Here is a 26422-nt window from a genome sequence, read left to right as displayed (position 1 = left end):
GGGGCGTGGCCCCGCGCAGGGGCGGGGCCAGGCAGAGCCGGGGGGCGGGGCGATGGCAGGGGCGGGGCCTGGCGGCGGGGGACGCTCGGGCGGCCTATGGCGCGGGAGGGAGTCCCCGGCCGCGCCCCTCGAGGCCGGGCCGGGGCCGGGCCGGGCCGGGCCAATCCTGGCGACAGGGCGGGCGAACGCGGGGCCCGAGCTGCCGGCCCGCGGGGCTGGGGGTGGAGGACAATGGGTCAGTTCCTGGTGCGTCACCGGGGAGTTCCTTAAAGGGGAAGTGAGCGGGGCTCCGGGACAGGAGCAGGGTGCGGTGGTCGGCGGGGCAGGCCCCCAGCGCTTTAAAAGAATGCCCGCGGCGCCCGCGCGACCATGCAATGGCGAGCGCTCGTCCTGGGGCTGGTACTCCTCCGGCTTGGCCTCCATGGGGTGCTGTGGCTCGTCTTCGGGCTGGGGCCCAGCATGGGCTTCTACCAGCGCTTTCCGCTCAGCTTCGGCTTCCAGCGCCTGACGGGCCCCGACAGCCCCGCGGCGCCCGCCTCGGGGCCCGCGGGCCGGCCCGGCGCGGCGGCGGGGCCGGCGTGGCTGCAGCCGCCGGTGCCCGGGGAGGCAGCGGGGCGGCGCCGGGCTCCGCGGCGGGCCCGGCCCGGCGTGTGCGGCCCGGCGCACTGGGGCTACGCGCTGGGCGGCCGGGGCTGCGGGCCGGACGAGTACGAGAAGCGCTACAGCGGCGCCTTCCCGCCGCAGCTGCGCGCCCAGATGCGGGACCTGGCGCGGGGCATGTTCGTGTTCGGCTACGACAACTACATGGCGCACGCCTTTCCCCAGGACGAGCTCAACCCCATCCACTGCCGCGGCCGGGGGCCCGACCGCGGGGACCCGTGAGTAGCCCGCGCCGCGCGCGCCGTCCTCTGTCCTCCGCTTCCCCCAAGGGCCGCCGGAACGTTTAGGGTCCTGGGACGGCGCCCGCCCGCCCGCCCCGTGCCTCGGCCGACCCCCTTCGCGGTTCCCCTGGGCCTGGGGGTGCGTGGATGGGCCAGTGGCTGTCCTCTCTCCTGATTCTTCCGGAGTCAGCCCTCTTTACAGATGGCGAAATTGAGGCCCACAGACCGGAAGGGAAGGTGGCGGTATCACGGGGTGGCTTGGGGAGCTGTAGACTCCATCTCCAACCCCTTCTCAGACGAACATATAATCAAAATGGAATCCTTTGTAAACGTAACTTCCAGCCCTTATCTTTAGCCCCCCGCCCCGGCCTTTCTGTATGTAGATGTCAGATTCAGGGGTTGGTCCCGGAAAGGACTGCTCCAGAGCCTTCCACTGAGTTTGAGGCAGAGCTGGGCTACCGTCTTTCTCCTTCGTCGGAGGGTCTGCTGCTTAGGCTAAGGATAGTTAGGTGGGAGGGAGAGAGGCTGTCTGGCCCAGATTTGGGGTCCTGATTCTCGGGCTGAGATTCCTTGGCCGCTGAATTGGCTGTTAGCGTCACTGCCCCGTACCATCTGCTCCATAAAGTCCCCCCTGCTCTGGTGGCAGGGCTGTCAGGGAAGGTCGGCCAGTCCCCGTCGTGCCCCCCCCCCCCCCACGCCCCACTCCCCGCCTGGCTTCACACCAGCCGTGTTTTCGGAGGCTGAGCTTCAAGGGTCACTGCTGTTGATTTCAGAGTCCAAGAGGTCAGCACACCCAGCTAAGGACCTTTTAGCCGGAGGGCAAGGCGTACTGACCCTGTTCGGCTGGTAGATGACTGCCATCCTCTGGGTCCTTCCCCTTAGGTGGGAGTGGAGGAGTTGGCCTGCTCAGTGCCTTGGCACCACACCCTCTGGGTGCCTTTGGACGTTGCGGACGTGCATTTTCTTTCACCTGATGAAAAGCAGCAGAGTCCAATCCTTAGGTCCTAAAGAGGAAGCCCATAGGCTAAATGGGCTTGAAGAATTTTAAAGATGGTTTGGTTATCTACAAATTCATGTCTTAAATTTCAGTCTGAGAGCATGAGTTTTAGTGCAGCAAGGGCTCATCACAGGCTAACTTCAAAGGACTTTAGAAAGGATAGCTTCTAAAATTGTAGGAAATGGAGTTATTTTTCTTGTTCACCATATCAGGCTTTATACATATAAATATTTTCTATCTCACTTTTTTAGAAAAAAGTTTATTAAATTTTGACTAGAAGTACTGGGTCTTTCCTGATTATAGGAAATTAATGAGTTCTTTGTCTTGCTTGACTTATCAGAATTTATACCTATCTGTTTTCTTTCGCTTCCAATTTTTTCAGGAGAAAAAATATTAAAATTTGAAGGAAAAAGGCCTAAAATCTCACCAGAATTATTTTTATTTTGTCGTTCCTGCCAGCTCCTGCCCATGTGCCTACACATTTTTTATATAGATGAAATCAAAGTGTGTGTACGTATTTTGGATCTTAATTGTGTTTTCTCACTAATGCTCATGGTAGTACCAGAAGGAAGGGGACTCTCCTTATTCTGTCTCACAGACTTTTTTCTCAGATTTCCTTTTATGGTGTGGACCTCAGTTTATGGGAACTTGTGATAACACTTTCACTGGGGAATATGATCATCTAGAGAGTGAGTCGAACATTTTAATGCTTTTCTTAACGAACCTTAAGAACCCTCTGGAGAGTGGAGCCCCTCTCCTGCAAGGTGTGGTGGCGGTGGATTAGCTGGCTGGTCCCTGTGCTGTTTCCGGGTGGCACAGGCCTTTGTTTCAGGATGAAGTCTGCTGACGAGTGTTATGGTTTGGTGTGCAGTGGCAGTCTGGGTCAATTGAGGTCAGGTTGCTTTGAGACAGATATGTTGCTGTTAGAAAGATGGAAGTTAGAAATACTGGGGGGATGGCATTTGGGAAGGGTTGTGCCCAGAGGTTAATAAACCTTTTGGTTGGTAAACCGTCAGGCCTTTGAGGAGGTGTGAGGGCTCCGGGGTTACAGGGGCCTCAAGTAGATTCCTCACGCTGGCCACTTACAAAGGGTGGAAAGGTCAATTTTTCTTACTTTCCTTCCTTTAACTCCTCTCAGATTTCAGTGTTTTCAAGGAAAGTTTAGAACCGAAGCTTTGTCATTCTGGCTCTGAAACAACAGGACACATTTTCATCCCTGAAGGAAATAACTTGTAATAAGAATCATTTAGATTTTTTTAAAATCAGATTTATTTTAATGATTGTTGTCAAATGTATTCTAATGATTTGTCTGAAAAATGGAGTGAAGTAGCTGTGAGAATATTATATAAAAAGTGCAGGAACAAAATGTGGGTGATAAACATGACTATCTTTTCATTAAGCCTCGTTTATTGAGGCTTATCTTGCCTGTCTTGCTTGACTGGAGATTGGGTGAGGAGTTAACATAAAGTAAATAAAACCTGAATGCTTCAAAAATAGCAAATCTTTCTGTCCAGCTTTACTATGCAAAGTCAGTTCCTCTCACATCCCCAATTTGGGTTGGAGGTTCCAAATTCAGAAGTTTCTTTGAGTAAATTTGGATATTATATTTTTGCAATCTTGTGAATGATAACTATAGTCAGTCACATGACCCTTGTGCTCTCCTCAGTCACATTGCTATTCAAACAAAAAGCAAATCTCAAAGTAGCAAACCAAGAAATATTGACACCCGCCCCCTGCCCCACCCCGACTCATTCCTAGGCATCGCTAGCTTCCTCTGCATTCCTCTTTCTTTCTAAAGTCCTATTTTCTTTCAGTCAGGCTCGAGTCTTTTTCTATGATGCTGTTAAACTGTTTGAAGCTAGTTTTCCTTGATTTACTCAGTTCTCCTTCTGGTTCCTTTCCTTTGAGCTGCTCTTCCGCATTTTAACATCATTTGAGCATTGAGTTCTGTTGTGTTTCATCTTCCTTTCCCTTTGTCCTGTCTCCGTGGTTTGTCAATCCCTTGAACACAGGGAGTGTTTCTTATATTATCTCTGTGCTTACACAGCACTGGGTGGATTTCTGAACAGCTGTTACAGGTTAAGGGTATGTAGGAATTTTTATTTTACACACGTTTGATTTTGTTAGCTATGTAATCAAAACTTTTCTATCAAAGGCCACAGTTTTCTTCATCCTCTCTGTTTCAGAGTGATAAGAACGTTGACAATTCACAGTGGGGTGAACGTCATGAACGGTTCCACATGGTAAATTAAGGGAGAGTTTAATTCTGGGTCATCACGGTTCAGCCAGCAGGTTATGTAAAAGATGTGTACTTTTGAGCCTAACCTTGTACAGGAAGATTGAGTTCTTGGCTGGAGGCGCTTAGAAGTTATCGTCAAGCTGGCCGTTGATGAGGAATATCCTCAAAGAACCAATCCACAGTCTTACTTCCACAATGGGAACATTTTATGGAGTCTACTTTTTCCTTCATTCCCCTCCTCCTTTTTCTTTTTTTCTATAGTGGCAAGTTTGAAAGAGTATATAGCAATTATTGGGTAGAAAAGAATTTAAAGTGTTTTAATGAACACCTTAGATCTTTGAGTGGATTTGTCTGACTCGAGTGGAGGGAAGGAAACACCCTAGTAATTGCAAATACATTTTCTTTCTGTGGCAACTCTTATGGTTGTTAATTGTTAATGATTGCTTGGGTATTGTATTGAGAAGCATTTTTTAAACCTAGGGCCATTTAGTTATAGCCTAAAAGGAAAAGCACAATAAAACATGGGAAGGAGTGCAGTGATCAAAATTAGTAACACCTGCCATGGGCCTGTGCAGGTGGAGGGGTGACAGAAGCCACAGGTTCCGGTGTAACTGAGGACAAGGTGGTTACATGTGGTTCATTCACCATCTAGCTTGGCTGCTAAGTGATGAGAGAACCATTTTCTGGTGAGGTGGGTTGTTGGAGCCCTCTCTTTGTTTCAGAGAAGCAGAGAAATAAGTTAAATATTTAAGCCCAACAGAATGTTCTTGAGTTGGCAAAATTGAGCACGAAGATCTCCGTGTCTACTTTGACCTTCTCCTTAACTTTCAGCACTTCCTGTATCCTTTCTGGCTGGCACTGCCCTTGAAGTGCTTATTTTAATCCACAGCTCTTGTCTTTAGAGGATCTTTTGCAGTTATATAAGTTTATTAGAAAGAACCAACAAACCCAAGAAGCAGGTGCAATTTTGCAGGCATGAGGTTTGCTGACTTCATAGCTTGCGAGGGATGAGATAGCCCTGGTTCCTAGATAACCCCTTCTCTACAGCTTCATTCAAAAAATGTATCTAAAATTTTGCTATAAATTCTTTGTCCTAGATTGAGTGACATAGCACAGCATAAAACAAGGCAACTGGAAGGTTCAAATAAGATCAGATGTGAAGTGTTGAAGCTGTCGATGCCTGCGTTATGCAAGGCCCGTGTCACTCCACCTAAGGCCCGTAGGAGGCCTCAGGGAGCATAGGAAGCCGCCAGGAACATGGAGATGCTGCCCACAGGCAAGTGAGACAAGGACCTGTGGGAGGGAGCCAAGGAGGAGAGAAGGGGGCCTGGGGATTTGAGAGAAGAGGTCAGAATATCAGGGAATCTCTGGCAGAAGACAGAACCAGGGCTTTTTCACTTTGGGCTTCAATAAACATCATCTTTAAACAGTCGTCTTTTTTCTCCCCTGACTATCATCTTTTCCAAACTTCTGCAGTTTCTTTCTGGGTTTGTGGGACTGGGGCAGGGGAGTAACAGAACTGCCCAGAATTTGTCAAGCTGCACCTTGTTACTCTCTATTTCTCCGTCCCTGCCCTTCCCAGATGTGTCAATTGTCTTCGTTATTGATTTTAGTGTGACAAAGAACCCTCCGAGTGGCTGAGGAGCTTGACCCTTCTCACTCTCCTGAAGCTGGGTTCTCGAGCTTGTTTCAGAATGGGAAATTGGTGCTGGTTATAAGGCAGGGGTGTGCGTAAACGTTTATGCACCATAATTAAGAGAAGTCCTGCCTTGATTCATGTTAAAAAAACATCTCCTTAGAACTGTGGAGATGATGGGGATTCTTTGGGTGAGATGTAAGTGAAAAAATGATATGAAGAAGTTATGTTATTCCCCCCAACCAAAGGACAGGTGAGCGATGTTGTGACTGTAGCTGAAGGCATTTGCATCTTTCTGTGTGTAATCTCTGGCAGGTCTGATTTCTCTGTTCGAGTGTTACAGGCTGGTCATAGGACAGAGTCTCTCCTTTTACTTTCTTAGTGCTTTTGAAATCAGAGCTTTTTGAAGTTGGAGAGAAAGATTATTTTTGGTGATAAAAAACTGTCTCAGGAGGGCAGGTGACTCTTGTTCACTGTCTCCTGACTTCCTGTACCGATTCTTTCCACTATAGTATAAGTCTGTGTCTGCGGTTCTGTAACTCGGTTCTACTTGTAGACACCATAGAAACTGTCACTTGTGAAGCAGAGAGACCTTTGCCACCCTGGTCTACCCATGACAGTCCCTGAATAAATAAGAGTTGCCAGCAATTTTAGTTTCTGATGGGTGTTTAGTTTTATTGTCTTTTTTCTCTTTTAAAATAAAGTACCGTTGTTTAATTTTAATTTTATTTCTTTTTCAGTTCAAATCTGAACATCAATGATGTCCTAGGGAACTATTCATTGACTCTTGTTGATGCGTTGGATACACTTGCAGTAAGTGTTCAGCCTTATTATTATTACTTTTTAATTGGTTAAGATATTTTGGAGTTAATTACCCCTAGTTTCCCCCAAGAATGGGAATTCCAGGAAACCCGATACTCAAAATGTATCTGTAGCTTTGATAGCTATAGTTTATTTTAATGACCTTAATGAGGAGAGCAAGAGAAGCACTGCAGCTTCAGCGAGGCGAAATGTGATTCCCCTACAAAAATGGAGACGGAAGTGTGGTTGGTTTTAGGGAACCTATTTTTCTACCAGTTTCTCCCTATTTTATTCCCTAAAGGAAGCCATAGAGAATTTCATTACGTTGACAGTTACTGTAGTGAAGATTTCAGGAGTAAAAGACAAGATCTCAGGGTTGCTAGGTCCCCTGAAGTGTCATCCAGCTCCTGGCTCCCCAGGAGCGTGTCTGAGCTCTGGCCCGGCCCCTGCGCAGGGACCCTCTCTGTAAACGCTCCTCTTTATTTGCTCCTCTGTGTTTTGTGGACACTGCCCACTCCACACCTGGGCTGCCCACCAGGTGCTGCCTTTGCCTCCTCATCCTCTGGTTTCCCTCATTGAGTCTGGGGAACAGGAGACCCTTGAACAGATTTGCAGAAGCACGTTGAAAGCAGGAAGGCCCTGTGGCCTGGAACTTAGCAGGCCAAGATGTATATTTGGTCGGCTTTGTGACCTTTCACTGTAGAATAGAGCTCCCACAAGACTGGATTCCCCCATAGCATTGTTTTCAAATCTTCTTAGAAAGGTGATTTTACCACCTCTGTCCTCTTCTTCATTGTCCAGTAAGCCTTGACCATTAGAAAATTCTTACTGTAGTCTAGCCCAAATCCTGCATTTAGTAATTTAGTTTGATTTCTTGTAACTTTCCTTAGAAGACTTTGAAACTGTCAGGAGTAAGAACTGGGTAATGCAAGCTAAGTTTGCATTACAGCTGGCTGGTATCTTGCTAGTAGTAGAATTACCAGAACTTGAAGAGAGCTTGAGAGGTCATTCTACGTTCTACTGGGCCCGTGGTCTAATAAGAGATCTGGGATCTCATTCTGCCAGGTGGTAGTTGCAAAGCAGTTTAGTCTCCCAATATCTCCTTCGGAAGTTATTGCTGCTGCACTTTGTCACCTGCCGTCCCTGATCACAATGTGCCCAGACAAGTATGTTCGACCTAATTAGAGTTAATTTGTTGAAGATACAAGAGGCTGACTCAGCTTTCAAGTGTTGCTTAAAAAAAAGTCCTAAGACTCATATATAGTTTATGAAAGCTCACCTCTTCTCCCTGAGCTCTCTTTTTTTTTTTTTGGCCCCCTTGTGTCTTTTTTTTTTTTTTTTTAGGAAGGTTAGCCCTGAGCTAACATCAGCTGCCAGTCCTCCTCTTTTTGCTGAGGAAGACTGGCCCTGAGCTAACATCCGTGCCCATCTTCCTTTACTTTGTATGTGGGATGCCTACCACAGCATGGCTTGCCAAGCAGTGCCATGTCCACACCCGGTATCAGAACCGGTGACCCCTGGGCCACAGAGAAGCGGAACGTGTGAACTTAACCGCTCTGCCACTGGGCCGGCCCCCCATTGTGTCTTTTTATCCCACTGTCATGCTTATTAAGTACAGAGATCCTATCTCTATATTTACTCTACTCTCTCCACACCTAATGGTGTCTGGTACATAGTAGGAGTGCAAATATGTGTTCAAAAATGAATTTCTACTAATTCAGCATTTCCCAATGCATATTCCAAGGTTAGACCCTCCTGAAAGAAGAATTCTGTTCCCAAATGAACTTGAGAAAGTCTGCATGTCTGTCTCACTACTGGAGAGCCACATTGCACACCAGCATTTTAAAGGCACTGAGAAGTCCTACAGTAAAGAAACTTATTAAACTCTTCTGTCCAATGTGCTTTTCTTAAGCCTGAGCGCATTGTTTTGTAACCTGGTTACTCTGTTCTGTAGCTGTCTGACTAAAATGGTAAATTACAATATGTAATTGAAAGTTGCTGGCTTCCTTCATCATCCTCTGCTTGGTCTGAGATCATATCAGCATCTACAGCTGCTAACAGATATTGTTGCTGGTAAACATCTATAAGGAAATAAACCCGTTTCTGTGGTTTTCATTGTAGGAGATCGAGCTTTTAACATGTCAGCACTTCAGGCTTAGTTCTCAGGTGCTACTTCTGTTGAGGTTGTCCTTTTCTTTTGCTAACAATTTAAACAGGCTCTAACAGATGTGCTGTGGAAACACGTGGAACATGGCAATCCCCTGAGCATTGGGTGCAACTTGCAGCCTTATTGCATAATCTTTGAAAAAGAAAGAACTGAAAGCCAGAAGAAATGTCTGTACTTGCTCTGCATGTTTCAGCAAAATAACCAGGAGGAGGGAAAAAAAAAGATGCACTAGACCAATAAATATTAGGAAACAAGACATACTGGAGAGAAGTGGTGTCTGGGTGAAATTGTTTTTCCTTGTTTTTTTGTGTGTGTCCTTATGATGTCATTATAGTTGCAGGATTGCCATAAAATTTGGAACAGAACGAAAGGATTTCAGTGCAGGTTAATCTATAAAATTTTATGCCCAATTTACACTTCGTATAGGAGAGAGCAGCTTGGTATGAAGTCATATCCACGTACCCAAAATAGGAATTGTTATTCTAGATCACTTTTTAAAAAGCACACAGAGCTGATATTTGGATGTTTTGTTTTGAAGTCACTGGTTTATGCTATGCTCCAAAAGATAATATTACCATTTTTCAAAGTGTTTAGACATCTGGGTAACAAGCAACAAGTCAGTTTTCCAGATGTTTTGGTCTCCTGGGAGCCAAGCACCCAAGCCGTCGATTATTTGAGGAGCAGAGGGAAAGTCATAGTTTTGTTTCTTCAGTTTTGGGATTTAGTTTTACTCATTTTAGGAACCATAATGCCTCGCATGCTAAATAAGATCAGACTGAAGTCTGAGGGAGAGTGGGAAGATGAGGGGTGCTAATGATTTTATGAGGGATTATTTTCACAGTTGTGCCATTTGGAGGTATGATTCTGGAGTTGGAGGAAATAGGCTTGCCATCTGTCCTAGAATATATTCTAAGAGAGAACTGTGCTTTTCTACCTTTGTGTTTCTACTCCCGCGGGTGGTGAAACCACACAGACTGACATTTAGATGAGGTGGCCCAGCTCCTGTGGTCACGGAGCCTCAGGTTCATTTCAAGCTGTTGTAATGGTTTGTGTTCCTCTTTTTAAAGATAATGGGAAATTCATCCGAGTTCCAGAAAGCAGTCAAGTTAGTGATCAACACAGTTTCATTTGACAAAGATTCCACCGTCCAAGTCTTTGAGGCCACAATAAGGTAAAATAGTGCATAAACTGGATTGAAGGCTTCTTTTGTGTGTGTAGGGAGAAAAACCCCTCTGGGGGTCCGCCAGCCACGAGTTCCAGGGAGAGAGTCCCTGTGGATCTTGTGGGCGCAGCATCCATTTTTCATCTGTTTTTGGATTTATCACAACTGAAACGATTGACATTTCAAAGTAATTATGTTTTTGACTAAACAGAAAGACACACTTGAAGGTGAATGAAGGTGTAAGATAGGGGTTCCTTTAATGCAGTTTTTCATGGTTTTGCTTTTTGTCTGGTCTCTTTTCCTTCCTTCAGTGTGTCCTAGGAAAACCCCTACATATTTCTGAAGGAAATGAAACTTTCCCATCTTACTTACAACCCACAGAAAGACCGCTTCTTACCGTTTGGGTGTATTTCCTCCATGTGTGTGTGTGTGTGTATCCCTCCCCCTCCCCCCCTTGCTCTCCCCACCCCCAATGTATTGGGCTCATGTTTCATACCCAGTTTTGTAGCCTGCCTTTTTTAGCTTGATATACAGTAGTTCCCCCTTATCCACAGGGGATAGGTTCCAAGATCCCCCGTGGATGCTTGAAGCTGTGGATAGTACTGAGCACTATATATACTGTGTTTTTTCCTTTACATACATATCTGTGATAAAGTTTAGTTTATAAATTAGGCACAGTATGAGATTAACAACAATAACAAACAATAAAATAGAACAATATAACAACATGCTGTAATAAAAGTTACCATAGATCTTAGCGACCTCAGCATACAGTTTGTTTTCTTTCCTCGTTAGGGTGAGAATTTTCACCTTTTCACTTAAAGAAAGCACTTTAAGGCTTCTCTTTGGCATAGACAAATTACCAGCAGCACTACTCTTGCGCTTTGGGGCCATTGTTAAGTAAAATAAGGGTTACCTGAACACAAGCACTGCATTACTGAGGCAGTCAATCTGATAACCTAGACGGCTACTAAGTGACTAATGGGCAGGTAGCACGCACAGCATGGATCCGCTGGACAAAGGGATGATTCTTGTCCTGGGCAGGACGGAGTGGGATGGCACAAGATTTTATCACACTACTCAGAGTGGCGTGCAGTTTAAAACTTATGACTTGTATAGTTCTGGAATTTTCCATTTAATATCTTCAGACCATAGTTGACTGTGGGTAACTGATATCGCGGAAAGTGAAACTGCGAATAAGGGGGATGACAGTATTGTGACTATTCTGCTATTTCATTTAAATTTTTTGAAAATTGTATTACTGTGTAACATTCCAGATGCAATATTCATAATTAAAGTTATGAAAACATTTGTTCTGAAACATGTCGAAATCCACTTCAGATCGCTGAAGTGGGACACGAATTCCTGGCTCGTCCGGGATGCAGATCTAAGCTGGTGCCTCCTACCTCTGAGTAGGTCATTTTTTTCTTCATCTTCTCCTCTTCCTCACCTTTTCTCTTTGCTGGAAGTTAGAGAATTTCATCAGTTGCTTGGCAGCTAAAACTACAAAAGTCACTTAGTATTCTTTTGTCTTTCCCCTTTCTGTTTCTTATATGGCTAAGTTTTTCCTCAAGTGGGAGAAATCAAGAGTAATTTGTTAATACTGAAAGGTAATATTTATTCTGAGAATAATTAGTCCACTCCCTTCCGATGAGATGATTGAAATTACCAAACATTAGTTATTCCTTTAAGTGGCGTTATTCTCAGTCGCCTCAGAGGAACGGCTCCCTTTCTTCCTTTCAGTAATGTGGTTGACGTAAGAATCGATCATTTATTATTGGGCTGGAAAGGACTTCAAGAAGCCAGGCAGTCCAGTCCCTCTGATTCCAGGCAGCTCTGAGTCCATAAGGAGTTCCAGACTGCCTCTGTCATTCTCCACTGGCGTGTGTTCGTTTACAACCAACATGATTACATTATTTTTGTTCTTCCTGTCATTAGGGTCCTGGGAAGCCTCCTTTCTGCCCACAGAATAATCACTGACTCCAAGCAGCCCTTTGGCGACATGACAATTAAGGATTATGATAATGAATTGTTGCACATGGCTCATGACCTGGCTGTGCGGCTCCTCCCTGCCTTTGAAAACACCAAGACAGGGATCCCCTATCCTCGGGTAGGTAGACTGGTTTGACAATCCGCCATCTTCCTGAGCTAAAACTCTTCATTGATGAATTTATCTGGGGGACGGAATGGGGCTGATGTGGAAGAGGAAAGACGTGTCCTTGAGAGAATCTGGCTCTAAGTATGATGCAAATATCTTTAAATTAATTCAGCATTTACTGAGCACCTACTGTATGCCAGGCATATGGTGACATATGTGACTTAATCTCTCCCCTTATGGAAAGAGTTATGTTCCTGTGTCCAGTATTCTTAAGTCCTTTTGCAGGTGGGATTTATATCCCATGCTGCAAAATAGCGAGGGGAATTCATTTCTGACGTGGCGCGTTTCCCAAAGACCCTCACATTTGTGTTATAGGAGCTCAGTGAATGTTCTTTTGAATGCTTCACATGGATCTTTCAAATAAAGCCTGCACAGACCAGTAAGTTAGCTGCTGATTTAAATGCAAGATCTGGAATAAGATTATGTCTTTGCGGCATCTGATTTGCTGAGCCCAGAACTCCTGGGAATTGAGTCAGCCTTTTAGGTAACCAGCAGAGAATTGCCAGACCACAGAGCCTCAGTGAGGAGATGCGCTGTCATGTTCTCGCCGTGTCTCCTTTGTCTCCCAGGCGAAGGTTTGTTTACATTCGCTGAGCGAGAGTGAGTTCATAGTAGCTCACTAAAATCTATAAGTGACTCCACGGCCTGCCGTGGTAATGCCAAAGCCTGGTGTGTGTAACCATGAGGAGAACCTGCTGGAAAGAGGTGGATTAGTGAATAGCATTATAATGATTCCCCTAAGACTTGCTCTTATTAATAAAACAGGGCTCTGGTGTTCTTATTGTCTTCTTTGTGTTGTTGAAACTTCACTCCCATCTTCATCTTGGATATAAAGCGGGGGCCAGTGAGCTGGGTTCATTAGTGGAGTATAGTAGCTGTGACCTTGCCTGCTAGCCCTGCGGTTTCCTTGACTTTTGCTACAAATCCTTTGTCTCTTCCTGTCCCCAGGTGAATCTAAAGACAGGCGTGCCTCCTGACAGCAATAATGAGACGTGCACGGCAGGAGCTGGTTCCCTCCTGGTGGAGTTTGGGATTCTGAGCCGACTGCTGGGGGATTCCACATTTGAGTGGGTGGCCCGGCGAGCAGTGAAAGCCCTTTGGAACCTCCGGAGCAATGATACAGGATTGTTAGGTGTGGGGGCGCCTTCTTGCGCCACTGGGCCTGCATACATTTGACCGTCTTTCCTTTCACCCTCTCTGGGGCTCTCCCTCCTCTCCCCTCTTTCTTTCTCGTACCATTGAATCTGAAAATTGACAACTCAGAAAGAATGGCCCTCGGTGTCTGTCATATCCAATTATTTATGTGACTTTTTGCATAGTGATGCTGTAATGTTCGAGGGAAGGAATGATGCTTTTGCTGTTTGAGGGCTCCCTTCTGATTTGAATCCCTTGGCATATTCCACTTGAAAATAATTATTAATGGAAATGCTATGAAAAGAACTGCTTCAGGGCTGGCCCCACGGCCAAATGGTTAAGTTCGTGCACTCCACTTTGGTGGCTGAGGGTTTTGCTGGTTTGGATCCTGGGCATGGATATGGCTCCACTCATCAGGCCATGCTGAGGCGGTGTCCCACATAGCAGAGCCAGAAGGACCTACAACTAGAATATACAACTGTGTACTAGGGGGTTCTGCGGAGAAGAAGGAAAAAAACAGAAGAAGATTGGCAACAGATGTTAGTTCAGGTGCCAATCCTAAAAAAAAAACAAGAACTGCCTCTGAGGCAGATTATATTGCTTCAATATAAAGTTCTGAATATAGGAATTTAGAGTTACTTGTAGAGTGGCTTTCTCCTTTTAAAAAGGCATGTGGTAATAGATTGAAAGCCCAGATTAAACCTATAATAGGTGGGGGTTTTTTCCCTTGAGAATATTTGGTCAAGATGTTATTAAAAAAAATTATTATGGAGTCAGCCTTGTTGGCCTACTGGTTAAAGTTTGGTATGTTCTGCTTCAGCAGCCCAGGTTCAGTTCCTGGGCATGGAGCCACGCCACTTGTCTGTCGGTAGCCGTGCTGTGGTGGCGGCATCCCATACAGAAGAACTAGAAGGACTTACAACTAGTATATACAACTATGTACTGGGGCTTTGGGGAGGGTTAAAAAAAAAAAAAGAAAAGAGGAAGATTGGCAACAGATTTAGCTCAGGGCGAATCTTTCTCAGCCAAAACAAAAAAAGAAATGCCTTCTTTAAAAAAAAATTTTTGAAGATTTCAAACATATTAAGGTAGGAAGAAAGTATATGAGTAATGAACTCCTGTGCACTCACCATTCATCTTCAATAATTATCAATATGTTGGTAACTCAAGGTGTTTTTAAAAATGGGTTTTTACCTCGTGTAACTCTTTGTCTTATATTGAGAAATATTTTCTTTTTGTCATTGGGAAGTAGCTTGATTGGTTGTCCTAGAGCCATGGAGTGTCATTGCAAAAGCACTGCTTTTTAAAAGAAATTTTTGATTATTCCTTTAGGTCTTAAATTTATTTACAAATTTGTTGTATTTAACAACAATAGTAGAAAGAAAAAAGTCACCCAAATTGTTTGCCCAACACCAAATGGTTGACTAGTGTCACCCCAAATTGTCAAGTTTTTAACATAGGCCCTTTCAGCCTGCCATGTGCAATTTTTATGTATTTTCAAGTTATGATACATAAATAAACATTTTTAGTTAGCCTTACTTTTGGCAAGTCATTCAAGTATTTTCAGGTTACCTTGTTTTCATAGTTATTGTCTTTAGAAGCTACATGATAGTCCATTAACTCTTCTGATGTTGAACATTTGGATATCCATTTGTATAATTTCTGTAGTTTTTTCCTCCCATTTTACAGATAATTCTCTATGAACAACATAATACTTTTCTTTTTAAAACCGTTTTTTTTTAAGGATAAATTCCCAGAACAGCAGTATTGGATCAAAAGCTGAACACTCTTTTGGCTTTTGAAATGCATTGTTAATCTGGAAAAGCAAAATGACAAACCTGTTTTTCTTTTTCATTAAGTATTTTTCACTCTCTCTTTTTTTTTTTCCTGAGGAAGATTTGCCCTGAGCTAACATCTATTGCCAATCTTCCTCTTTTTGTATGTGAGCCGCTCCCACAGCATGGCCACTGATGAGTAGTGTGGGTGGGCACCTGGGAACTGAACCCAGGCTACTGAAGCAGAGTGTGCCAAACTTAATCCCTAGGCCACTGGGGCTGACCCAAATGTTTTCTCCATTTTTGCGTCAGTGGCTAAACACTGTATTCAGAAAGATCTCATGGCTGTCCATGCTACTGGTAGGACTGACACAAATTTGAGGGCCAAGCATTTATTCCTTCTCTTACCTGTCAGGGACAAAGGTGCTGGAGAGCAGTGGGGCTGAAATAGGAAGATAGTTGGGACCTAAAGAGCCTTGTTTGTTTTCACAGGCAATGTTGTGAACATTCAGACAGGCCATTGGGTTGGAAAGCAGAGTGGCTTGGGTGCCGGACTGGATTCCTTCTATGAATACCTCTTGAAATCTTACATTCTCTTTGGAGAAAAAGAAGACCTAGAAATGTTTAATGCTGCATATCAGAGTATTCAGAACTACTTAAGAAGAGGGTATGTCTCCTTAACATCTCTTCTATTGCCCTGTAAAGCAGACAGAATGCATTCTGAAAAGTTCATATTTTTCTCAACATAAATTCACAGGGTCTGTTGGTCTCTGCTCTCACCTTACTGCCTTCTAGTTGGTTGTCAGTCATTTGGGGATGAAGAGGCATGTTAGCTATCTACTGCTGCATAACAAATTGCCCCAAAACTTGGTGGCTTAAAACAACAAACATTATCTCACACAGTTTCGGAGGGTCAGGAGGCCAGGAGCAGCCGAGCTGATCCATGGGTTCTCACGAGGCTGTCATCAAGCTGTTGGTGGGGGCAGCAGCCATGACAAGGCTCAAATGGGACTGGAGGAAGTACTTCCAGGCTCACTCCTCTGGTGGTTGGCAGGCATCAGTTCCTTGCTGGAGGTCTCAGTTCCTTGCCACATGGGCCTTTTTGTAGGCAGCTGGCTTCCCCCAGAGTGAGTGATCGGAGACAGACAGAAAGAGAGAGAGAGACTGCAGTGTAAGCCACGTGCTTTCATGAGCTAATCTCAGAGTGACACACCATCACTTCTGCCTGACTCTATTGGTCACACAGACCTACCCTGATACAGTGTGGGAGGGGACTGCACACGGTGTGACTGCCAGGAGGCAAGGGTCATTGGGGACCACCTTGAAGACTGGCTACCACAAGGGGTGACATATCCCTGTGTTCAACTGTGGCTTTAACTGCAGATAGAACTGTAATGCAGGTCAATCACTGAGTTATTTTAGTTCTTTTATTTTCCAGAGAATTGTTAGGATTGGTCTTTATGCCTGATAAGAGAAAGAACAGTTACCACATTTTTTTCCCCTCTGTTTGTTTAAAACAGCATTATCTGCTGCTTCTCAGTTGTGCATTCAGGATGGCAGGAGAGTACCATTTGAAGCTACAGTGGCCTCTACCCTGATGTCACCCCTCTCTTCCCCAGGCCTTCCTTTGTATATTTTTGTCTATTAAATGGCCAATGCAAGTGATAGCTAATGAGCTTCCTGTGTGGTAGGAGTTTCTGGGATCCATTGCCACAATAGGCTTTGTGGGAACCACTTGTCCAAGTGCTGTTTTAGTGAGAGGTTGTTCGGCCAGAGTTCAGTCATTTAAAAAGTCATTAGCTTTTTAAAGCCCCAAGCTGAATTGAGTAGTAATTCCTGAGCATCTTGCTCTGATGCATTCCTCCAGGCCCCTGGTATAGGTCTTTATTAGAGAAGAGACACTTTTTTGTGCAGAAATAACCAGGTGTCCCCACTCAGGTCAAAACCAACAGAGACCCATGCCGTACACCAAATACTATTACGTGGCAGCGTTTTTAAACCTGAAGGTCAAAGTGCTTTCTGCACAGCACCCTGAAATCCTGATATGTTACAATGGCTGAGTTTAGAGCTTTCGTTCTAAGGTAAATGTTATCTGGCGCTAGAGTCTAGTGTGGGCAGGTCGAGGCAGTCTGTCTCCCAAGGCTTAAAGGACGAGGTAGGAGGAAAAGTGCCTTTCAGTTAAAGCACAGGGGCTGCGGGAGGAATGGAGGAGCACGAGCCCTGCCAGTGATCGTTCCTTCACCTGCGCCCCTCTGCTTGGCTCCTCAGCCGGGAAGCCTGTAACGAAGGGGAAGGAGACCCTCCGCTCTATGTCAACGTGAACATGTTCAGTGGGCAGCTGATGAACACTTGGATTGACTCTCTGCAGGCCTTCTTCCCTGGACTGCAGGTAGTTTGCGATCATACTCGCTAAAGAAAAGCTGTCATTGGAAAGGGCTTTTTTCCTCTCTTCCTTTTTCTGATACCAAAGTGTTCTCTGGCTCCTTTGGGTTTGGGAGGTCAATAGCACAGTATGTCTTGATTACTCTATTTGTGAAATTAGTCCCCAGAATATTGAACAGAGCCGTTAAATAAGTGTGAAACCAAGCTTGAACAGTGTAACGCGTGTGGGTTTTGGATGGCCCGTCTCTCAGCTGTCTGTTCTTTGTTCAGGAGTACAGTTAACCTCTCGTCCAGTGCAGTTGACATCAGTTTGGCATTGATGGCCAGACAGGGAGAGCATCTGTTTGCCTGGGTTGCTACTTTTGGCATAGTTTTGTCTCCAACCGTGCTTTAGGTCAGATGAGAACCAGGGTTACAGGGAGAGCCCAGGGTGCCCTCTTTGTGTCATGTCTTACCGTTCTGGGAAAAGTGTCTTAGCTTGGTGCCCTGTGTCTTCTTCTCCTTAGGTTCTGATAGGAGATGTGGAAGATGCCATCTGCCTCCATGCCTTTTACTATGCCATCTGGAAGCGATACGGGGCCCTCCCTGAGCGTTATAACTGGCAGCTACAGGCCCCTGACGTGCTCTTCTACCCGCTGAGACCAGAGTTAGTGGAATCGACGTATCTCCTCTACCAGGTACTAGAGCTTGTTAAACAGTAGTTTGTATTTAAACACTGGGAGGACATGTAGCAGTTGGTTCGTAGTGAACATTTGATGATTGATGTACAATTGTCTTGTTTCATGGTGACTCTGGTCGAGTTACCATGTATCAATAGTTTTGGTAGTGTTTAGTGTCACTCATGGTTCCACAGGACAGAGAAGTTGTCTGTGGTCTCAAGCGTTTTTTAACCTAAAATTCTGCAATGCTGAATCGTGTCCTTACTGTGGGGCTTATTTCTCACCTTCTTAAAGAATCAGGAGGAAGATTTGGTACTCAGTGTTTTCCAAATTTATTTGACCAAAGAACTCTTTTCTTGAGATGCGATTCTGTACTCGTGTACTGTGGAACCGTGGACTATGTAATAATTATTCAGACAAAAACATTCTTTTTCTTGGTTGTAAAGGAAATCATCTGGGATTCATCTGAATGCCTATTTTTGTTTAATTCTAAAAAAAATATAATGTTCATCTTTCTTGAAATTACTTTAGTGCCAGAGGGAATGTCACATTGTGAAAAGTCTTCTTCCCTGTAGTTTAAGGCAGATATTTATACTTCTGTGCCTGTCATACATATATACACACTCCTCCTCCATTTACAAAGACAGCAGCATGAGCTGTTCATTTTCCAAGAAGCTGGCCTTCAGCGCAGTCCAGTAAACCTGTAACAAACACCTGCTGTGGGCCAGCCCTGGCAAGGAGGTCCTTACTTTTATGAGCTCTGGTAGTAGGTTTAGTACTGTGCTTTAGTTTTCTTCAATAATTTGTTAATACTGAGTCCTTGCTACTTGCTTCTTGCTGAAAAAGGGAGAAATCCTGTGAAACTGATAATAGTCCTCATGCCTAAAGACAGACTTCATGAGTTTTAGATGACCTCTCAGAAGAGGGAAGGTAGCCTCCGGTTTTTCCTCTCAGAACTCATCTGAGGATGACATGCCTGGTGCTGTCCGAGTTCTCCTCTTACTCTCAGCTCTGTTGCCTTTGGGTTTATACCTCTTAATTTCTCTCATTGCTTCTTATTTTCAGCTTCTCCCTCACAGTGACTATTTTCTCAGAGTCCAGAGAAATCTTCAGCTTTACAGCTTTGCCTTCTGAAGCCACTCCCTGTACTCTCTCCATCCAGACACAGCTGACCTTGTAGTAGTTTACTTTTGCTGCTGCAGGTTGGCACTTGGCATGAATTAAAGATGATCCCCAACTTTAAACTATTTGTGGGGTAGAAGTCTCATCTTCCCAGAGAATTTTTTCCTGTAACGAAACCATCTAAGAGCATGTAATGGAAGAGTAAGCAACCCAAGGACTGAGTTCGCAGGGAGATTAGGAAGGAAAGTGTAGAGACCTCCTTTAGGTACTTTGGAAAGTCTTCCTCTTCCTCTTAGCCTTTCCTCACAATGCTGGAAGTGGAATAATGGGGCAAGCTCCTGTTTCCCTGTGCCTGCATCTTAAGTTTCTAGAAATTTCTGAGGCAAGATAGAAACTGGATTTGTTCTCAGAGATGGTACTGTCAGTGAGGCGTGGTTTCATATCTGATCATGATGGATCAGGAGAGCCAAAGCAGAGTCTTGTTCTACCCTGGGAGCAGATGTCTCAACCCTGGTTAAAGTTAAAGAGATCATAGGTATGCTTTGATTTGAACTGACACAATACCTTAGACCTTTAACGTTTGTGACCCTTCAAGACAAAGTGAGCTGGGCCTGCGCCTTCGTTTGCCAGTGACTCATCTCAGGAAATTCCTGCGGTCGCCGTGATGTTTGTTGATGGCTTGCCTTGCAGGCCCTTGCTGGATCACATTCTCTCGTGTTCTCTCTAGGCAACCAAGAATCCCTTCTACCTCCATGTAGGAATGGATATTCTGCAGAGTCTGGAAAAGTACACAAAAGTCAAGTTAGTTTTCCAAGTTCTTCCTTTTTCTGTTGGCCACTTTTGAGTTACTTTGAGTTGTTCTGGGGAAATATTCTTCTGTTTTGGATTTTAATTTATAGAACAGGTCATTAACGTTAATTCTGCAGGGAAATTGCTTACTTTTTCTGTGGTAGAACTTATCCGTTATAGTGTGAATTACTTTTTTAAAATTTTTTTTTACCTTTTTTATGTAAGGTTCCATGTGTGTTCTTTTTAAGTAACTTATTTACCCTCGTTTTACAAATAATACGCTAAAAAGTTTGAGTACAGAAAATATAGAGGTAGAATATTGTCACTATAATCTCCACATGCAGAGATAACCACAGTCAGCATTTAAGTTTATATACTTAGAACCTCTTTTATATATTTATATATATAATGTGTGTATATATGTATATATAAAAAAACCCCATATTTCAATTTTGTGACTTGTTTTTTTCACCTAGCAGTATATCATAAGTTTTTTCTTACAAAGTACTGTTGTAGACTATCCAAATGATAAAGTCAGTTCTGCAAATATTGGGACAGAAATTTTAAATCAGTCCTTTTAAATTTGTTGCCAGTCATTTTCTTGGTGTCATGTTATGCTTTTGGCAAACACCTTGTACCTCCCACCCCTCCCCCGTACAACTAACCTGATGATTTAGCAACCAAACCACTTTTTACATGAATTTGCAGACAATCTAGGCTAAAAAAGGATAGCCCTTAAAGCTAACGTCCTTTGTTTTTCATATGGTATTTGCTATTTGGTTGATTATTCTGTTAACAGACGACTTGTGTTTCTTACATAAATCAGCAGGTGGGAAGGAGCAGAGGCGGGGCTAACGGGAAGATTGTTTTGTAGGTGTGGGTACGCCACGCTGCATCACGTCATAGACAAGTCCAAAGAGGACCGGATGGAGAGCTTCTTCCTCAGCGAGACCTGTAAATACTTGTATCTGGTATGTGTGTTGTAAGATTAACCCAAGAAATGTTTGCTACCGTGTGGAGCAGGGGCTCACTCACTCTTCCATCTGACATGTCTCTGCGGGGCACTGCCCCGTGCTGGCCATTGTGCTGGCCCAGAACACAGCGCTCTCAGGACCAAAGGATGTGGCTGCCTTCCTCCGTGGTTTCTAACCTCATTGCGGAGGAGGCATTGTCAAGTAAACAAGCAACGAATGTAAGGTTACAAATTGTGCCAAGTGTGGTGATGTTAATGGAGGGCTCACATCAGCGTGCTGGTTGGGGAGGGCTCCCCTGAGGGCGAGAGCTGTGTCTATAGCTCTTCCTTCTTTTGGTGTGTGTGATCTTGGCTGAGACCCGCCGGCTCTCTGGGCATAGACATGTTTTCCTGTGTATGGAGAGAGAGACAGAATTTCTGGACCTGGAAGGAACCTTAGGGATCATCTCACTGATGTTGATTCTTCCCTCCTGGAAACTGCAGTCTACACTGAGAGGTCAAGTGACTTGCCTGGGTTCTCGGGGTGACTACATGGCAGAGCTGAGACCTGAAACCCGGTCTTGACTCCTCCAGCGCTCTTTCTACTTTACCACTCTGCCACGTGCATGCATGGTGTCTGTGCACTTGTGCATGTAGCCACTCTCCTCCCCTCTCTGCCACGGTACTCAGTATGAATATATACAAAGAACGCTTCCTCAAGGCACAGAGGGTCTGGACAGCGTGGAGACTGAGAACTTGGGCTGAAATTCAAAGATATTGATCAATAGTGATGGTTGTATTATCTAGTTCAGTGGTTCCCAAGCCTGGGGGGCCAGCTGGATTGGAGTCACCCTGGGGCCCTTGTTAAAATTACAGCCCTGTTAAATCAGAATCTTTAGAAGTGGGCTCAGGAATCTGTAATTTTGCTAAGTGGCTCATGATTTTGTACAAAGCCAGGTTTTGAAAGTACTGGTCTAATCCCTTAAGACAACACTTCCGCATCTGGCACCACTTTTCACAGAAGGCTGCAGAGGAGACATGCCCCCCAGCAGGCCGCATAGTCTAGGCAGTGGGGAGATGGCTGTCCTGCTGCCAAGTCCCCGTGGTGTGCCGACGTCCTCGCTCACAGTGCGGCGCAGCGGGGTCAGGTTGGCTGAAGCAGGCTGATCAGAGGCTGGCCTGCATCCCGTCAGGCAGCCGTTGGTATCTGGGATGCTCACAGGGCGAGTTCTGGAGTGAATGGAGAGGAGCCTCTAGGGTGTTCTAGGGGAGGAACTCCGGGTGTGGGAGGAGAAAACCTGGCACCTACCCCCTTCTTCTGTTAGCTGTGTAAACACAGATGGGCTGCACTGAGTCTTGTTTTTCCTCGTCTATAAAACACTTGAGGTGACTGTGAGGTTTCTTCCATCTCTGAGGTTTCTGTTTCTAAGTATTCACTCATTTACTGAAGGCATGTACTGAACACCTGCCTTCTCACCCCACCAACCTGTCCCATATTAGTTAGGTGCTCATTCTGGATGCTCTTGATGCTCCCTTTTTCGTCGCCACTAAGCTCACTCTTGAAGGAAACGACTGCCCTGTGTGCTGTCTCCTCAGAGCCCAGCCCGTGTTCTCACACAGAAATGAACCAGATGGTGGCGATGTGTCAGACTCTGTGCTAGGCCCTGGGGATTCGGTGAAGGGTGAAAGATGCCCCTCCTTCCCTCCAGCATTTGGCATTTAGGGCCTAGTTGTGTGTGAGGTTGGGGGTAGGTCTAGCATTCCGGCATGAGAGCTCTCAGGGGAGCATGGAGGGTTAGCCAGAGGGCTTGTATGGACAGTGGTGCTTGGGTCTCAGCCCCCAGCCTGTGAATCTGTAGGTCTGGGTGGGGTGGGGTGGGGTGGGGTGGGGTAAGTCCAGGCATCTGAATTTAAATAAATTGGTGATTCTGCCCAGTAGCCAGGGTTGGAAACCTCCGTTGTTAACTGATACCTTTTCACCCATTGAAAAGCCTGAGGGCCAAGCAAAATCCTGCTCCCTGAGTGGCCTGGGACACAACACCCTGTGAGGTATTCTAAACTTGCTGCAATTACCAGCTGTGGCTTTTTGTCTTTTTCTCATTAGCTCTTTGATGAGGAGAATCCAGTACACAAATCTGGAACCAGATACATGTTTACAACTGAGGGACACATTGTATCTGTGGACAAGCACCTTCGGGAATCACCCTGGAAGGAATTCTTTTCTGAAGAGGCAGGGCAGGACCAAGAGGGAAAGTCTGTGCACAGGCCTAAAGCTCATGAGTTAAAAGTCATCAACTCCAGCTCCAATGTAAGTTGCTTTTTCCAGGGGTGATTTGCATGTGGAGGAAGAGAAAATACCACTAATTACTTTGTCACCCAGAGTTCCTGACAGAAAATTGATGACACACTTAGATTGGGTTATTTGAGAGGAGTTTCTCAGAGAGGCTCTTTACGTCGGTGTCGTCAGGGTCTAGGGAACCCATAGGAGCGGTGGCACCTTTATCACTCCTGGCTGCAGGGGCCATTGGAGAAAGGGGTTGTGGAACCTGGACAGAGAGGCGTGTGGGAGGGGGTGGCCTCCTGGCAGAAGCCGCTGCTCTGAGCATTCGGTCATCTTGCAGAAAGGGAGCCAGCAGAGTGGACACTTGAGCCTCCTTCTCTCTTCTGATCTGCTGGAGCTTCTCAGTGGCCGTCCCCACCAGAAGCCAGAGGGCAGCGGAACCTGTTGATATAATCCAGATATGATGCCAGAGCAGGGTGGAGACGGGTGGAGAGTGGACCCAGAGGGCAAATGGAAGAGATCCAGCAAAATCACCCACCAGCAGGAGAGGGAAAAAAGCAGTTATCAGTCACTGTGTTTTTATTGAAGATGCTCTGGAAGTGTAGGAAGTGCCCAGTTGTATTTAAAGCAGGGCTTCACCGAGCATGCCTAGATCACCCTGATAAGCAGTGGAAAGATTTGGAAACACAATTCTTGAGCCTCTAATAGCAGACCCAGCTAGTGTATTGACTTGAATCTAATGGAATGGTTGGGAAGTGAGGATGGGGAAATCGACTTGAAATATCAAACCTCATTATCCCACAATGCACTGGATACCATCTCTCTTCTCGGAAAAAGCCTCTATTGTTAAGAGTTCTACCACTTACCCCCAACCCGCCTTGGTTAGAGGACACCCTTGCATCCTAGACTGTACTTTAGGACTTTCCCTGTAGTGTCTCGTTGAAGGTCTTTAGTCTGTGAACTACATTGACAGGCCAGAGCAGAGGTAAGTTCCCCAAATTTCCATTAGGCCATGGAGTGTGGATTAAGTGAACAAAGCATAATTGAGAAGAAAAGGGAAGGAGAGTTAGGGGGAGAAATAATAGTAATAGCCAACATTTATTTATAACGCTTACCATATGCTAGGCACTCTTCTAAATACTCACGTACATTAACTCATTTACTTCTCACAACAGCTCATGAAGGGTAGGTACTTTCAATATCCCCATTTTATAGATGACAAAAGGGAGGCACAGAGAGGTTCAGGTCACATGGCAGAGCCATGTGGTGGAGCCAGGATTTGGACTGAAGGAGACACTCATGTAATAGACCTGATCCCGTTGTGCCAGGCATTGGGGATGCGGGCCAATCAGAGGGGTCCTGATTCTGGATAGGCTCATGGCCTAGTGGGGAGACTGGGAGACTGGCTGCCCCCGGATATGCGTCAGTAGGGGACTGCATGAAATGCTGTTGAAACGCACAGGAGGGAGGAAATAATCTGCCAGGGAAAATTTGAGGGCTTCACTGAGGAGGTTGCTTCTCAGTAGATCCTGGAAGGATGAGAAGCTTCCCCAGAAGGGATGTTCAGGCGGAAGAAACAGCACCTGCAAAAGCACTGTGGTGAGGGGAGTGCTTGGGACCAAGTGAAGGACCTGGCGAGGATGAGGAGCTGGGTGTAGTGAGTTCAAGTTCAGAGCAGTGGGGAGATGATTCTTTGGGGAAGAGCATCTAATGAATGTATGTGGAAACTGTGTCCAGATAACATATTTGGTTCTCAAACTCGCATCACCTTTGAGGGGGAAAACAGCCTTTAATTAACAACAACAAAAGATAGCATTCTTAAGCATTTAGGTTTTAGCTGTGGATGAGAAGGACCATAAACTCAGAAAAAATGTCGTATTTTCAAAAAGCTAAAGCATTTCCCGAAATTTGGAGTGACCCAAGGGATGCAGCTGTTAGTCCCGGCCACTCTGCGTTTGGGTGGGTGTCTTTCAGCCCCTTTGAGTCTCCATTTCTTCCCCTGTGAATTAAGGATATTAGTTACATCAGTGGTCCTCAACTAGGGGTGCTTTTGCTCACCTCAAGGGACACTGGGCAATGTCTGGAGACAATCTTGCATGTCACAACTGGGGGGTATGGGTTGGGGGGCATCTAGTGGGAGCGCCAGGGATGCTGATAACCATCCGACACTGCACAGACAGCCCCAAAATGTCAACCGTGCCCAGGGTGAGGAACCCTGGATGAGGTCATCCAACCACATTTCCAGAGGAGATGACACTCGGATTTTTAATTCCGGGTTCACGTTTTCCCTCATTGTTTTCTTTCTAGTGCAATCGGGTTCCTGATGAGAGGAGGTACTCCCTGCCCTTGAAGAGCATCTACATGCGGCAGATTGACCAGATGGTGGGCTTGATCTGACCGGCTCTCCTCTGTGTGGCCTCCTCTGAAACCGGACCCGAACAGCTGAGCCCAGGCCGAGATCCAGTCTAACGTGGAAGAAGTTGGGAGTCTGGCCGTCCACGGTGGTGTAGGAATTTCTGTCTAGCTCCTCACCCACATCTAGTAGTCAAATCTTGCATATTTTAGTATTTCTGTTCTGTTCAATAAAATGCCCTGTTTTTCTTAAGGATCTAATTTGAAGTGAGAAGCTCCATAGAAGTTGGCTTCTATGACATGCCCATGTTATTAAGCCCAGTGGATGGGGCAGCCTTGGATTGATCTTCATTGCTTCGTACCCTGGAATCCAACTGGTCTCTTCCCGTGGCCGGCACTCGCCGTGACTGTAGTATTGCTCCCCCTCTGTTAGAGGATTGGGGGTGGAATTCTGTGCAAACGGGCCTGAGGTTCACTTGGCATCCCTGTTGATTGCATTTTGTCATCCTTTCTCTCTCTTATCGGATAATTGGGCTCTCTCCTGGATATCCACCCGTGATTTTGAATCACATGGGGAAAAAAATCATCCAGTTATTTATTTGCACCCCCAATAATCTTCATAGGGTTGTGGACTATTTGCTTATGAATGATGGCTTTATCCGAATTCTAACAGGCAGTCTCTTACTTTGTCACATCAGGATTTAAGAGGTTAACTGGCAGACTTTTTGGATGATGTTTTACATTTATCTGGAACTCGCCTGAGGAACTTCCATAGTTCTAGAACCAGGTGCATTTTAGGGAGAGAAAAATACCTAAGATTTCCTGAGCTTCCATCTGTCTCATATTTACTAACCAAGGATTCTCAATTCTGACCATGTTTGGGTTAGAATTTTGTTCTGTTTTTGTTTCCTGTGACTAGTGCCAATTAGCTAAGT

General features: G+C 45.4%; 1 protein-coding gene across 2 annotated transcripts; it reads left to right on the top strand.

The window, feature by feature from the left end:
• The first annotated feature begins 228 nt into the window (after positions 1-228).
• Positions 229-25743, top strand: EDEM1 (ER degradation enhancing alpha-mannosidase like protein 1). 2 transcript variants are annotated; one of them, XM_070576700.1, is made up of 12 exons: positions 233-878; positions 6494-6566; positions 9789-9892; positions 11822-11993; positions 12990-13173; positions 15443-15617; positions 17219-17339; positions 17839-18009; positions 19841-19914; positions 20777-20873; positions 22959-23162; positions 25443-25743. In XM_070576700.1, exons 1-12 carry the CDS (start codon positions 370-372, stop codon positions 25530-25532), a joined length of 1974 nt encoding a protein of 657 aa, XP_070432801.1. In that variant the 5' UTR covers positions 233-369; the 3' UTR covers positions 25533-25743. The 2 variants fall into 2 exon arrangements, 1 of the variants encoding a protein (XP_070432801.1); XR_011527380.1 differs by lacking the exon at positions 19841-19914 and having other exon boundaries at positions 229-878.
• The last annotated feature ends 679 nt before the right edge of the window (positions 25744-26422 follow it).

This window comes from Equus przewalskii, chromosome 15 (genome assembly GCF_037783145.1).
Source record: "Equus przewalskii isolate Varuska chromosome 15, EquPr2, whole genome shotgun sequence".
NCBI classification, from domain to species: domain Eukaryota; kingdom Metazoa; phylum Chordata; class Mammalia; order Perissodactyla; family Equidae; genus Equus; species Equus przewalskii.
The sequence above is the reverse complement of the archived record's forward strand: the minus strand, read 5'-3'. Positions and strand labels throughout refer to the sequence as shown.

Bases quoted from the DNA above. Each gene is read 5' to 3' on its own strand.
- EDEM1 (XM_070576700.1), top strand. From the start codon at position 370: ATGCAATGGCGAGCGCTCGTCCTGGGGCTGGTACTCCTCCGGCTTGGC. The intron at 879-6,493 runs GTGAGTAGCCCG...TTTCTTTTTCAG, and splicing joins GGGCCCGACCGCGGGGACCC to TTCAAATCTGAACATCAATG. The intron at 15,618-17,218 runs GTATGTCTCCTT...TTGGCTCCTCAG, and splicing joins CAGAACTACTTAAGAAGAGG to CCGGGAAGCCTGTAACGAAG.